The following is a 14,163-nucleotide window of genomic DNA, read 5'->3' as shown; positions in this document are numbered from 1 at the left end:
TAATTTAGCAGGCTGAGGAAGTGCCTTAGTTGGCGCAGTGAAGTGGGTGGTTTAAGGACTTGTAGAGCTTTAACCTTTTCAGGTAAAGGAGATATACCCTCTGGGCTGATGATGTGGCCCAGGAAAACTAATTCTGAAACACCAAAAACACATTTACCAGGGTTAATTCTAACCTGGTACTGTTGAAACCGTTCAAACAGTAGACGGAGGTGAGTGACATGTTCAGAATGTCGTCTATGTAGTTATAGACGAAGTCTAAATCACGCACTACCTCGTCCATGAAGCGTTGAAAGGTACTAGCTGCGTTTCGCAAACCAAAAGGCATAGTTAAAAATTCAAAGGCTCCAAATGGAATTGTTACAGCAGTTTTCGGGATGTCGGCTGGATTCACTGGAATCTGATGGTATGCCTTAATCAAATCTAGTTTGGAGAAGTTCTTACAACTGTGCAGTGAAGAAGCGAAGTCCTGTATGTGTGGGATCGGGTAACGATCGGGTACCGTAGTGGCATTCAATCGTCGGTAGTCCCCAGTCAGACGCCAATCTCTGGAACGTTTCGGGACCACATGCAAAGGGGAAGCCCATGGACTGGACGAGGGGCATATGATTCCCAGTTGTAGCATATGGTTGAACTCTACCTTCGCTGCTTTAAGTTTGTCAGCAGGGAGGCGTCGAGGTCGTGAGAATACAGGAGCACCTGCGGTCTCAATATGGTGAGCTGTTGAGTGAGGCGGTTCACTCACAACAAAATTCAAGTTAGTTAACTCCGGATAGGAGTTTAATAGTGTATGATATGGATCATCGGCAGAAGCAATGAAAAATACAGGGCCGATAGATGTGAAGTTCGATTTTGAACCCGTGACGGAAAGTTCCGTATTAGCATCTATCAGCTGTTGTCTGCGTATGTCAACTAGAAAGTCTGCGCCTATAATGGGATAGGGCAAATCAGCTATCGTAAAATCCCCCGTAAAGTCTCTATTTAATTCTAAGTCGAGGGAATGAGAAATTTGACCATACGTGGGAATAGACAAGTGATTTACCGCTTGCAGTGTGATGGGTGAAATTGGCGGCTTCTCGGTGAGGAGTTTCAGTGGCCAAAATGCTGCAAGCTGCTCCTGTATCAACCAAGCAACATGCTTGGGATAAGGAGTCAGTGATAAAATAGGCACAGTTTTGGAAGGTCTGTGGAGAATGTGCCGTGCTCAGTTCTCCAGACAATCGTTTCCTTGGTTCAAATACGAACAGGGCATTGTACAGCACCGTGCGTCCTTGCCAAAACGATTATGATAAAAGCATAGTCCTGGCTTGCTAGAGTGACAGCGGTGATGTGGGGATGGCGAACAGCTCTTGTAGTGGCGTCTGAGTGATTGTGATTTGGCCACTCAGCTCCCTCACCTCTCTGGTAAGCCGCTCGAGAGCGTCAAGTATAGCCAAGGAAGTGGCTTCTTGACTTGTGTCCCTAACTTTGGGTGAGAGCATAGAGACTTCAGCCAAAGTCTGGAGGATAGCTGTGGTCATAGGACCCTTGGTAAAGTCCATAACTTTATCTGCCGATGCCGCTACAACGTTGATAGTGTTTTTTTCCAACATAGGAGCTAAATTGGTTTTCACCTGTGTCGGCAGCCTCGAAAAGAAAACTGTTTTATAAGGACACTGTCAGCGGGGACGTCTCATTCGCCGGAGTAGCTCACTAGGCAAACGATCTCTGAAGAGCTCATCGTGGACTAACGTTTAGAAGCGTTTTTCCACTGACACTGACGTCTGGATCAGGACCTCCCGTTTTATCGAGTCATATGTGGAGTTAGGAGGGGTGTCAGTGATCAAATCTTTGACCACTGCTGTCAACGATGCAGGGAATGCACTAAATAATATCGGCAACATCGTTTGCTGAAAAATACGACTCACGCTGAGCGAACCAGCCTCAGATGTCACCTGCATAAGCAGGCAAGGTGGTAGACATTAGATTAATAAGTAAAATGAACAGACCAAAAAATCGAAAGTCGAAAAGTGAAAAAAAAACTTTTTCAAAGAGACATGAATGAGAGATAGAAAAACGAAGGAAAATAAGTCAGAAGAATTACAAGTAAGATAAAAATAAATAATAGCAATAGTATGGATTGGGAAAGGAAAGATTTAAGAATTGTGTGTGTGTGTGTGTGTGTGTGTGTGTGTGTGTGTGTGTGTGTGTGTGTGTGTGTGTGTGTGTGTGTGAAAAATGAAGTGAATACTGTACTTACAGTGTAGTTGGCCGTTAAAAAATAAATAAATAAATATTTTTGGAACGAAGTTCTTCAGTTTTTTTCTTCTTTTTTTGTTAGTTTTTTGTTTTTTAGAAGAGGGAGACGGGAAACCCGTTTCAAAGTTTTTTGTTATTGTTTTCTTCTTCGATTTTGAATGCGCTGTCGCTGTTTGTATCGGCGATGGTGACAAAAGGAAAATGAATAACTTTCTTGTTGTTTTCGTCGAAGTTCTTTTTGTGAAAAAAAAAAATCTCTTCCAGTCTTTCTGCCTTTGTGATTTGGTCCCTTGTTTTTTTTATATTTTGTTAAAAAAAAAAAAAAAAATGCCGCTTTGTAATCAAAAGGTCTCTGTTCATTTCGGGTCACCATTTTATAGGAGGGAAATGTTGTGCATTTCTCTCCTAATAATTACTTAAATAAACACAAGGCCAACCGACATTGCTTTTAACAAAACAATAATAAAGGGTTTATTTAAAAAAAGGCGAGATTGTTTCTCAGACTGGAGAGAAAGAAAGAAAGTGTAAATGTCTGTTTGAAGGTGTCGTCTGCCATCAGACTGCAGTCGTCAACAAGTAGCAGTGGGAGAGGTGAGTGAAAGAGGTCTATATAGGTCGCTTGCTGGTGTCTCTCTGGCGATTGCAGCTGAGATCCCAAAGGGCTAAAAATAATCCTCAAATCAATGCGCCCTGCCAACCGATTGGTCAGTGTGACCAAATCACTTTGGCACCGGGCATTGATCCGTTTATAGTAAATAGTTTGTTAACTGCTACATGTTCATCAAATTCTTTATCTTTCGGTTTTCCTGGAGCTAATAAACTTGATATTTATTTGTACACCTTACTCCCACAAACCAATAAAAGAATAGCTTGCCTTTTGTTCATGTGAGCCGTATCCTCAGGTATATCGTTTGCTTCGAAAAAGTTTTCCAGACACTTGATATATTGATCCCATTGTTCACTATCAAACGATTCCAACCGACCGAAGGTAGCCATAATTCGTTCTTTGTATCTCATCCTCGTCGCCAGTTTGCAATAAACTCACACGAGCACAGTAAATGAGAACTTGTTTTATTAGTCACTATTTACAATTGCCATGGCGTCCACACATGTGTGGCGAAACCCGGATGTTAGTTGGTTTCATAGTTCAAGGGAAACTACTCTGTTTGAACCTTATTTACATACGTTACATAAATGTTACTTTGTGTGATGAGCATCTGAAAGTCTCTGCAACTGCTATCAGAAGACATAAGCTAAAGATAAAGCCTGGTAGATTTTGCAAAGACATGCTCATAGGAGTAGCTAGACGAAAGGAAAGATAAACAAGAAACTCTCTGCTTAAATTTCATACGTGGGTGGATTGAGTTTTCTTAACTTCTGGACAGGATAGCATATCTACTAATGTTGCTTAGAATTAAATCAAGGGAGATAACTGGGAATTAAATCCAAGGGAGATGACTCGGGTGTTTCTGGGGTAATATTAGTAAAAAGTCAGAGTCAATGTTTGGTGTCCCAAAATACATGAAGCACTGCCGAAGAGTCTGGACCGGTTTTATTGCTGACATTAACATTTTAAAGAGTTTTACTCCTAAATTTATCTTTGTGGTGTATTTGCCCTTAATTAGCAACAGATAAATATTATACCCCCCCCCCACTTCTTCAACATTTAGGACAACGCAATCTTCTAATGGCGAACGATAACAAAGCGCACTGCTTACTAAGTCTTCGTTTAAATCACCTGGTCGTAATGCACCTTGATACGTATTATCAAGGAGGTTTTTCCCCCGAGGTAATAATATCAAACGTAATTATAGACATGTGAGTTACAACAAACAGGTTGCCAGCAGTCACCGAATTAGACCGACATTAATTGTCCGTTGGTGTTAACCTGACTGAGTCATGGCAACCCAGACTTGAGAAGGAGGAATAAAAAACGAAGGAATATATTTTTATATTTGCTGTTTGTGAAAGAAAAACGTTGCTTCTCTTTCCAGGTTGTTTTCAAAAACATGTTGGAATTAAAAATAATTGCTGACATCGGGCAAGATATAAAAAATTACATTCTCTCTCGACGCAAGTCAAATAAAATAGGTAAGTTATGTTTTGTGGGGTTCGATATTTAAAAAAATAAAATAAAATAAAAAATATAAAAAAAAAGAAAAGAAAAAAGGTCCTTGTGTAGAATAATACGGATCTTGTTAGTTTTTAAATAGGGTTTTCGAGTTGAAGTCAAGTTGTTTATTAAATTGCTAGGTGAAAATACAGAATAGTTACAAAACGCGTTTTATAGGGTTTTCGAGTTGAATTCAAGTTGTTTATTAAATTGCTAGGTGAAAATACAGAATAGTTACAAAACGCGTTTCCATCCACATATTAAGAATGGATTTCCAAATATTAACTTTATTATTTCAGGACGCTTTGTATTCTGCATAAGTAACTTAAAAATAATAATATTATTAAAGTTTAATCTATATGATAATACCGTAGTAACGTGTGTACATGTGTCGTGGTTTCTAGCTTATAAATTATTCAATCGGGAGATCCTGTTTATTAAAAAGAGGGATAGAAGCTGATAACATACTACAAACATTAAATTAATATATAGATATGCTAATTTAATGTTTGTAGTATGATATCACTTTCTATCCTCCTTTTTAATAAATAGGATCTCCCGATCACCGAAGATTCAATGTAAAAAAAGAAGAAGAAATAATAATAATAATAATAATAATAATAATAATAATAATAATAATAATAATAATAATAATAATAATAAATAAATAAATTAAAAAAAAATAAAATAAAATAAAAAATATATTTTTTTTAAAATGTCGCTTTTGATCCGTACATGAAAGTAAGATATACCTTCTTGGTCTTCTGGCTAGGATCCAAGGGTAGTATCCAATCTGTCTAAAGATGATACAATGATATCGTGGGGTTTCCGTTCGCGCCGGGGGTCCATGCAATGGGTATATGTCACAGATTCCTATAAGGATATTGGAGATAAACTGTAATAACCAGACATATTCTGACACTACATTAACGAGATTACTTAGATGAAAAATTTTACACATTTAACAGTTTACAATAAACGTCCACGGAGTGCCCAGCACTTACATATGAAAGATGTCGCTATGGAATTTCCACAGGTCCCGCTAGTTATTTATGAATAGGGATGTGACAACAACATATTCTTTTCGTTGTTTAGTATATATCCGACACGACACAGTTAGACACAATTAATCAATAAACAACATCACTCTACATAAAAACATATAAAATATCAACGGATATATACGTGAGAATCAAAACAAGGAAAAGAATATGGTGTGGTAGCCCTATTTTGAATAATTTGAAGAAATAATATTAAATTTTAATTTGAGCTCAAAATCATTGTGACAAAATGCGGATGATAATGACAAAAGGAAAAGTTTATTGCGTAGGATAAAATGGAAAGTAACGCCCGTATGGAAAAAAAAAAAAAAAGGATTCGCGTTAACACACCTGGATTTCATTCAACTGTTACTTTTATTGCTTTGTTTGGGTTTATGAGTGGTTCGTTTAGATTTAATCAATTGCTCAACAATTAGAAATATCTTGAACTTTGTTTTAATAAAGAAGGAAAAACAAACTAATGAAATAAATAAAAACGCTTTCTAAAAACTCCACAGGTTTAAATATCTGATTCGTTTTTGTTGAAGTGACAGATTTTACTCAAACTTCTTTATTTTTTTTTTTGTTTAACATACTCAGCTAAATAATAAAAATAAAAATGATATTCTACTTTTTAGGCAATTATGTGTAAACACTCCGAAAAAAAAAAAAAAAAAAAATAGCGGAAATAAAAGAAAAAGAAGTAAAATAAACAAGCAATTATTTTAGAACTGTGGGCATCTTTTACAATAACAAACAAACAAAAAAAGATTACAACAAATAAATGTTACCAAAGGCAAAATAAGTTACTCTCCTATCGATTTAATTTTTTAAAAGCTTATTTTAAAACGTTTATTTACTTTAATAAAACGAAAGTAGTGTCAAGTCTGTTGGGTTAGGGCGCAAAAATGGCGGTTTTATTATAGCTACCTACACTCGATAATCGCTCAAAAATCGAAAAATAAGCAAAATGCTGGTAAAAAAATTACATTTTCGCACGATTGTGACATTCATTGGATGAATTACTATCAGTATTTGTTTAATTTTCGATTTTTGAGTGATTATCGAGGATCCAAATGGCTATAACACGACCGCCATTTTTCTCTGTTATAACTTTCTGACAGTATAGATACAGCACTTATCGAGGTATTATCACCCAAGTACATGTAATTGGTATCTTTAGTGTCCACCGCAGTAATTGGCTTGGTTTCTCTAGTTATATAGACGCAGCTGGTAGCATCACACATAGCTTTTCTATATCCAATTCCCTGACACAGACAGTAATGTTCCCGACCTGTTTCCAAGCTTCACTTCTAGACCTATTTCTGACCACAGTTCCCATGGATTGTGTAACAAATACCTATAGCCCACTCGGGAATGCTGATCGCGTTGTGATATTAGAAGACATCACCCTAAACTCAACTTCAAGTAGAAATACCATTGCTCAAAACAACGACACTTCAAGTGGGCTGACTGGGAAGCCATCAAGGATCACATCAGAGATGCCTCATGGAATAGTATCTTTTCTTCTCCTGCAGAATAGCATGCAAATGAGGCTTCTGAATGGTTCAAAACAGCAGTTGAAGCACATGGAAGCTTTATAGCAAACGCCACTCTCCCCAACGATTCATTTCTACATGTGCAACTGCCATCGCTCAAAGATAGCATGTATACCACAGATTTATCCAACATCGATGCCTCTGTTTAATCTCGAAAGACAAAGGATACCCCCTGTAGGGACAGCTGTGTGTGTAATTGTGAGGCAAGGGTTGCGCAATCCTTAACCACACCTCTCCTGAATCAGCACTGTTTTGATCCAGTGGCAAGGAGAAATCCAGGACGACTGGAAACAATGCCAAGATAAGCGGAGAACACATACAGCACCTGGAAGTGACAAATGGTCACCCATTTAATACTGACCAGGTTCAACGTTGCTTAACTTTGGTGATCCAGCGGGAACCAGTGTGTTAACATGGTTACGCAACATAAGTCCCATACAAATAGACAAAAGTTTTTAGAAGCAAGCATAATTGTAAGAGTGAAATAGCTCTAGTCAAGTGAAAGCATATCAAAATCACCAGAAAACGCATTTAGTCACAGAATTAGGCACTTGCAATTTCTGGAAAATTTATAACAGCGTAGTAAATAATGGGTAATCAACAATTCCCCCACTATCTAACAACTATAAGGTTGTTTGCATGGCAACCAATAAAGCTGACCTGCTTGCCTGGTGGTTTGCCTCCAACTCCACTTCAGACCCAACAAACTATTCCCTCCCAAACCTCCCTTTGTGGATAGAAGACACTCGATGATCTGAAAATCACCCCTTTCTCATGTTTATGATATCATAAACAACCTTGACACCTTGAAAGCGTGTGACCCTGATGTCTTCCCTGCTATACTATTAAAATAATGCCCTGATGGTTGCCTCAGTTCACTCTAAATTTTTCAACAAATGCTTCACCGAATTTTGCTTTCTTAACTGCTGAAAAATTGCTTCTGTGGTACTAGTTTACAAGAATTCTGGTGAAAGAACTGACCCACTCAATTATCGTCCCATTAGCCTCCTTCCTCTTTTCACCAAAATCTTTGAATCCTTAATCAATCAAGCACTAGTCCACTACTTCATAGACAATAAACTTCTTTCTAACTGGCAGTATGGATTTAAGCAAGCCCGTTCTACTGCAGATATTCTCGCTGCAATCTCTAAACATATATACCACATACTACATAAGGCAGGGGAGGCAAGGGTAGTAACCCTAGATATATCTAAGGCCCTTGACAGGATCTGGTTTAAAGTCTTCTCCTGAAAATTAAATCATATGGTATTTCTGGACGAATAATTAACACAATTGGATCCTTTCTACACAAAAGAAAAACCCAGGTTGTCCTCTGTGCTTCTACACCAAAACAACATGATATAAATGCCACAGCAGTCGATCCTTTGGCCTTTATGATTCCTCATATTCCTACCTAATAACATTGTCTCTGAGATGGGCATATCGGGTTTGTATTACTGTACACATAGATTCGAAAAAGTTGAACAACCGAATACATGTCAACTTATGTCACGGTAACATATATTGAGCGAATTTCTAACAGTATTTTGTCTAGTTTATTATTTATAATACCTTTTCCCAAACGTACCCTCTCCGAGAGACAGTCGGCTGCCATTTTGAATTTTCCAATACATCGGTAAACATTGCATGTTTTTCGAGCTGAATAAACATGTTACACTGAATAAAAACACAAAAAATATATCCAGTTAGGTAGAAAAGTAACTTATCTTGCCTTTGATAACATTTATTTGTTCTATATTTGTTTTTTGACAACTTTTTCGAATCTATGTGTACAGTAATACAAACCCGGCATATCTTCTGATGATACCACACTCTATAACAGACATGAGGGGAAAAACGAATGAACACATATCTAAGGAAATGGCTGAAACCTTACAAGAAGACTTCTAGTCTATAGTGCAGTAGGGGAATGTTAAAATTCAATGCTGACCAATTCAAAGCTTCTTTTCTTTAACAATTACAAGAAACCTTCTCAGTCACTGATTGCCATGAATAATAATATGCTACCTGAAAATTCTTTGCTCAAACTCCCTAACTTAACATTCACAGACAACATGAATTTAAACAAATACATTAAGGACATTGTCAGGATTATTGTAAAGAAGGTGGGCTCTCTCTACCATGCTAGAAAACTACTCACACTTGAGAAATCCTATATCTGCATGTAGTATTGTTACTGCATTTGGGCTGGTGCATCTACCACTAGTCTCTCCCTTTTAGATAGGGTCCAAAAAAAAGAGACTAATCCAATAGGTCCTGTATTATCAATCAAACCCCAACCTTTGCTCCCATCGCTGAAATGTGCCTGTTTTAAAAGTATTTTAATGGAATGTGCTCCAACGAACTCAAAGTACTTGTACCCCCTTGGCTTAAATGCCTCGACTAATCTGACAAGCAGCAAAATCCCACCCCTACACAATAGAGATCCCTAGATGCTTGAAAGCCGTCTACTCTAATAGTTTGTTCCCTCGAACTGCTAGACTTTGGAATTCCCTCTCGGGTTCCTGCCTCCCTGACTCTACTAACATGCAAAAGTTCAAGTGTAATGTAAACAAACATTTCATTGCTTAACTCTCTACATAGTGTCCCTGTGGATTTAGTCCCAAATAGTATGTCTAAGTGGCACTGTGCCTTGTTTGGAGCGAAGAAAATAGTAAAAAAAAACAATAAAAGGCGTGAAAAAAAACAACAACAAATACATGTTACCAAAGTCAAGTTATTCATCTACATACCTGAATAACTTGTTTGCACTTTAACTTATTTTAAAGTGATTATTTACTTAAAAACAAAAGTAGCATAAAGTCTGTTGAGTTTAAAAAATGGTGTTAGTTTGGAGCCTTGATAATCGCTCAAGAATCAAAAATTAAACACTAAACAAAATACTGGTAGAATGTTCCATTTTCGCATGATTAGTGACATTTATTGGATGGGTTTCTACAAAGATTTTGTTTAATTTTCGATTTTTGAGCGATTATCGAAGCCCTAAATTGGTTATAAGGAAAGTGCTATTTTTTTTTTTTTTCGTTACAACTCAACCTACTTTACACTACATTTGTTTGTAAGTAAAGTATTTCATAACGTTAAAACACAAAATAATTATCCATGTGGGTAGAAGAGTGGCCTATCTGGCCTTTGGTAACATTTATTTGTTGTATATTTATTTTTTCACCCTTTTTTGTTTTGTTAACAATTCTAATAAATACCTCATTTTCGTTTTAGTGAAGTGCCCGGTTGTAAAATACAAAAAAATATTTCAATTAATGCAGATTTTTCAGTTATTATAAACAGAAATACTGTGGATATTAAATGTAACGTTAAATTCCTTTTAAAAAGTGTAAAAAAACAACAACAAAAAACCCCCAAAGAAATTGAGGCATATGCATCTATCCATAGCCCTTGAGCTCCTGGAGGGACATAGGCCATCTATAACTTTTTGTAGATGTTTTTGTAGCGAGGAGTTCTTTTTTACAGGATGAGGGTGCTGGCCCCATGCCCAACCTTCCTAGAAGGTACATACAGCGCCTAGCCTTCCTAAATGGTCACCCATCTGGTACTGGCCAGGCTCAACGTTGCTTAACTTCGGTGATCTGGCAAGAACCAGTGTGTCAACGTGATTGTGCCGTATGAGGCATGTGCATGCGAGTATGTTTTCTTTTTTTTTTTTTTCTAAACAGTTCACTTCTTGTAAGTAACAAGAAAAAAAAAAAATACTCAAGCTGAGACTAAAACCAAAACCTAAAGACAGTGATTCAAGTACGATGATCTTTAGACCAGCTTGCCATTATCGTTAAAAAGTGTTTTCAAACCTACTTATTCCTAACATAAGGAATCTGTCATGTTTCACGACCATGCATGCACAGTCGTGAAACAGTTGACAAACAGATAAAAATCTGATGACCCCCACCCCCCCAGTACCAATTTTACAATTTTCGTCACTTAGCAGCCCTTTTTTTCCGAATGAAAACCGATAAAAAAGTTTTCTACATGTTTGAATACCCTGTATACCAAACTTCAAGTCTGTAGTTCAAAAATTTGTTGAGTATATAGGTTGAGAAGTGTCCTTACACACACACACACACACACACACACACACACACACACACACACATTCTCACTTTTATAAATAGTGAAAATAAAACTAAACGGTAAACAGAACAATATTTATTATCAATAATGATGTTATATTGGACTTTTTTTATTGCTCCCTCCTCCACGCTATTAAGCTGTTTGAAAATGTGTCACTTTTTTTTTTTTTTTTTTAACTATTTGAGTCAACACTTATCTTGGCTTATCTAGGATAAGTGTTAATTGTTTTTATAATATTTTTTCATCTAAAGTAGGCTTTTAATATCAATGTCAGAGCGAGAAAAAAAAGCCTCAACTTTATAGGTAGATAGATTTTTTCATCTTTCTTTTACCAGTTGTGGTGAAAAATCCCTGACTTTCATTTTAATCTTCTTTTTATACCCTCCTCCCTCAGATTAATTCTTATTTCAGTCACGCAAATTATATATAGTGAAACAGATAACACATTTGTTTTGGCTCTTCTACACTACCAGAACAAAATTTTGTAGTCGATATATGGAGTTTTTAGATAAAAAACAACGGTTTCTACTGATTTTTTTGTCAATTCTTAGATTCTAATAAATTACAATGGTAGCTTCCAAATTATGCAGTCGAAATTACCTGAATATTATTGAATTATTAAAGAAAACAACTTTAATCGTGTTAGCAAGTGAAAAATTTCGGCCATCTTGTTTAAATCGAAATGGTAATTTACTTCACTTTTGTGTTTTATGATCATTTTCATCAAATTCTATTTTTTATTTTGTTTAATAAATAATTTTCTACCTCATCGATTTTTGTAATTTTTGGATAAAATTATCTTAAAAATATGAGGAATATGTAGATACCATTGTTTTTATGTGAAATTCAGTTTTAGGATTTCTGAAATTTCGTCCTAATAGTGTAGAGGCACCGATTTTTTTACTTTAGGGTGGCAAATTGTCATATCAAGGTAGATAACTTGCGTATTGTAAAAACATTTTTATTGATTGGTTGAAGGAAAAGTTTTGCATTGGAAGAAACAATGATGTTTTTAAGTTGTTTTGAAATGGAAATGGAGAAAAAAAATTATTGCCACTCAGACTTAGACTCAGAAGTGGTAAAAAAGATTGGTTAATGGTGGATTATTTTACACTAAATTTATATGCAAAACTGATCTTTCACTCTAAATGGTTGTTTTCATACGGGGCACCAATTGTATCGATTTTGGACCCTACATGAAACACTATTTTCTCCCCTACCTAGTTTTTGTAGTTTCTTAAGATAAAAAAAAAAAAAATCAATTATTGATAAAACCAAATCCGAAAATAAGTTGAGATATGATACTTTGTCACCTTAAAATAAAAAAAGGACAATTTGGTTTTAGCATTTCATCCAAGCAAAAAAAATAAATAAATAAATAAAAGCAAAACAAAAATAAGCCCCTTCCCCCAAAAAAAGAAAGAGAAAAAAAAAGCAAAGAAAAGAAAAAAAACATGTTTTATTGTGCATGTGGAATGCTGACTTGATTGGAAAAATGTAGAAGTCTATCGATAAGAAGGCAGATTTTTCATAATTTTCCTCTCTGTAAACCTCGCTCTCACAGACGTGATGTTGCTACTCTCAGTCTTTTCTATAAATATTCTTATGGCATATGTTCTTCAGAATTGCCTGATCTATTCTCTGCTTCTTTCGTTCCAGTTTGTTTCACTCATTGGTCTAGTGGTCTCCATCAATTTGCTGTTTTATTACCTCATTGTAATACATATATAATTTCACAAACAAAAACTGCATACTAAAACTGTGTCGTCATTAAGTAGATACATAACAGGAAATTTTTTTTTTTTTTTTACTTAATTACTTTTTACTTGTTTTTTTACCAACTTGTCAAATCAATCCGCTTATTTTAAAATACCGAAACCCATTTCATTCGAAATAATATATGTGATTAAAATAAGAATTAACTAATAATTTTTCTAATGCAAAAAAAGTGGAAGTACTCAGTTTTTATGTAAAAAAAAAAAAAAAAAAACAGAAACAGAAGAGAAAGAAGAAGAGTAGCTATTACAATAAAATAATATTGCATGAAAAATACACATCAGTTAAACAATTATTTTACCATCAACCCCAATTGCCTAAAAAAATGTGTGGTTTTGTGACTTTGCCATTGAAACTTAGGATTAGAGATTTAAAAAAAGAAAAGAAAATGGTTATTGATTGATGCATATTTTTCAGTTTCGAAAAGTAGTCTTCCTTAATATGAAAAGTTGTCACCCTAAAGTAAAAAAATGGATGGAAACATGTACTGCTTAGTGTTTCAACAGGAAGAGAGTGTTGGTCTAGTGAGTTTATTTTCAGGAAAAAAAAAGAAAAGAAAAAAAGAGTAACAATAAAAATAAGAGTTATCTCCCTTGCGTTCTCTGTTCGTTAATTTAGTAATCAAGAGTTGCAATGCACTACGTAAAAAAGAAAAAAAAATAGTAATGATAAATAAGTAAATAAATAACCATTCTGGAGTGAATTTAGTTTTAATTGAGGAAAATTCCTACTTTAGTCACCTAAATTATTTCGAGTAAAATGGGTTTCAACATTAATTCAAAATAACTCTTTTTACTTAAACTGTGTTTCAATGAATAAATAAATAAAATATTAAAAAGAGTAAGTTGTGAGTTTTATGATACATGTGAATGAAGGCACGCCCAGAAAATATAGTCGCATTCTTTATAAACGAGTTGAAAAAGTAACTAGTTAAGAATGATAATTCAAGTTCATAAACATTCACAGCTAAAACATTTTTGTTTTTTACTTTTATTAACTTTAAACAAGGTATATTGTCCCTAATGTAAGGAGTTTCTGTGATAGAGCTCAAATTTTAAGAGGGCTGAGTGAAGAGATGGGTAGCTGTAACTTTGTTCACATTACATTTAAATTTCTGCATGTTGGTACTGTTGGGGAAATGGTGAGCTGGAATGGAATTTCAAAGGCAAGCAGTCTGAGGAAAGAAGTTATCAGAGTAAAAAATCTAACATCTAGCGACATCTGTATAGAAGGGGTAGGATTTTGCTGCTAGTTAGATGGGTCACACATATTTTCAATGAAGGTCGATACAAGAGCAGTAAGTATTTGCAAAACAAGCATGGGAATGCAACAC

The 14,163-nt window shown here is 35.4% G+C and overlaps 2 protein-coding genes across 2 annotated transcripts in view; one reads left to right on the top strand and one right to left on the bottom strand.

Annotated features, from left to right (window-relative positions):
• The window catches only part of LOC145243397 (uncharacterized), a 59,450-nt gene extending 54,232 nt beyond the window's left edge, over window positions 1–5,218 (bottom strand). The window contains exon 1 of the mRNA XM_080106243.1: window positions 5,101–5,218. The gene's annotated coding sequence lies outside the window, so the exon portion shown is untranslated. The remainder of the gene's footprint in view (window positions 1–5,100) is intronic.
• The window catches only part of LOC145243396 (protein pigeon-like), a 123,570-nt gene continuing 113,088 nt past the window's right edge, over window positions 3,682–14,163 (top strand). The window contains exon 1 of the mRNA XM_080106241.1: window positions 3,682–4,326. Coding sequence (XP_079962367.1) covers window positions 4,245–4,326 — 82 coding nt within the window. The 5' untranslated portion in view covers window positions 3,682–4,244. The remainder of the gene's footprint in view (window positions 4,327–14,163) is intronic.

Source organism: Euprymna scolopes, chromosome 22, assembly GCF_053919585.1.
Source record: "Euprymna scolopes isolate OS-2025 chromosome 22, ASM5391958v1, whole genome shotgun sequence".
NCBI classification, from domain to species: Eukaryota; Metazoa; Mollusca; class Cephalopoda; order Sepiida; family Sepiolidae; genus Euprymna; species Euprymna scolopes.
This window is presented reverse-complemented; position numbering and strand designations above follow the sequence as displayed.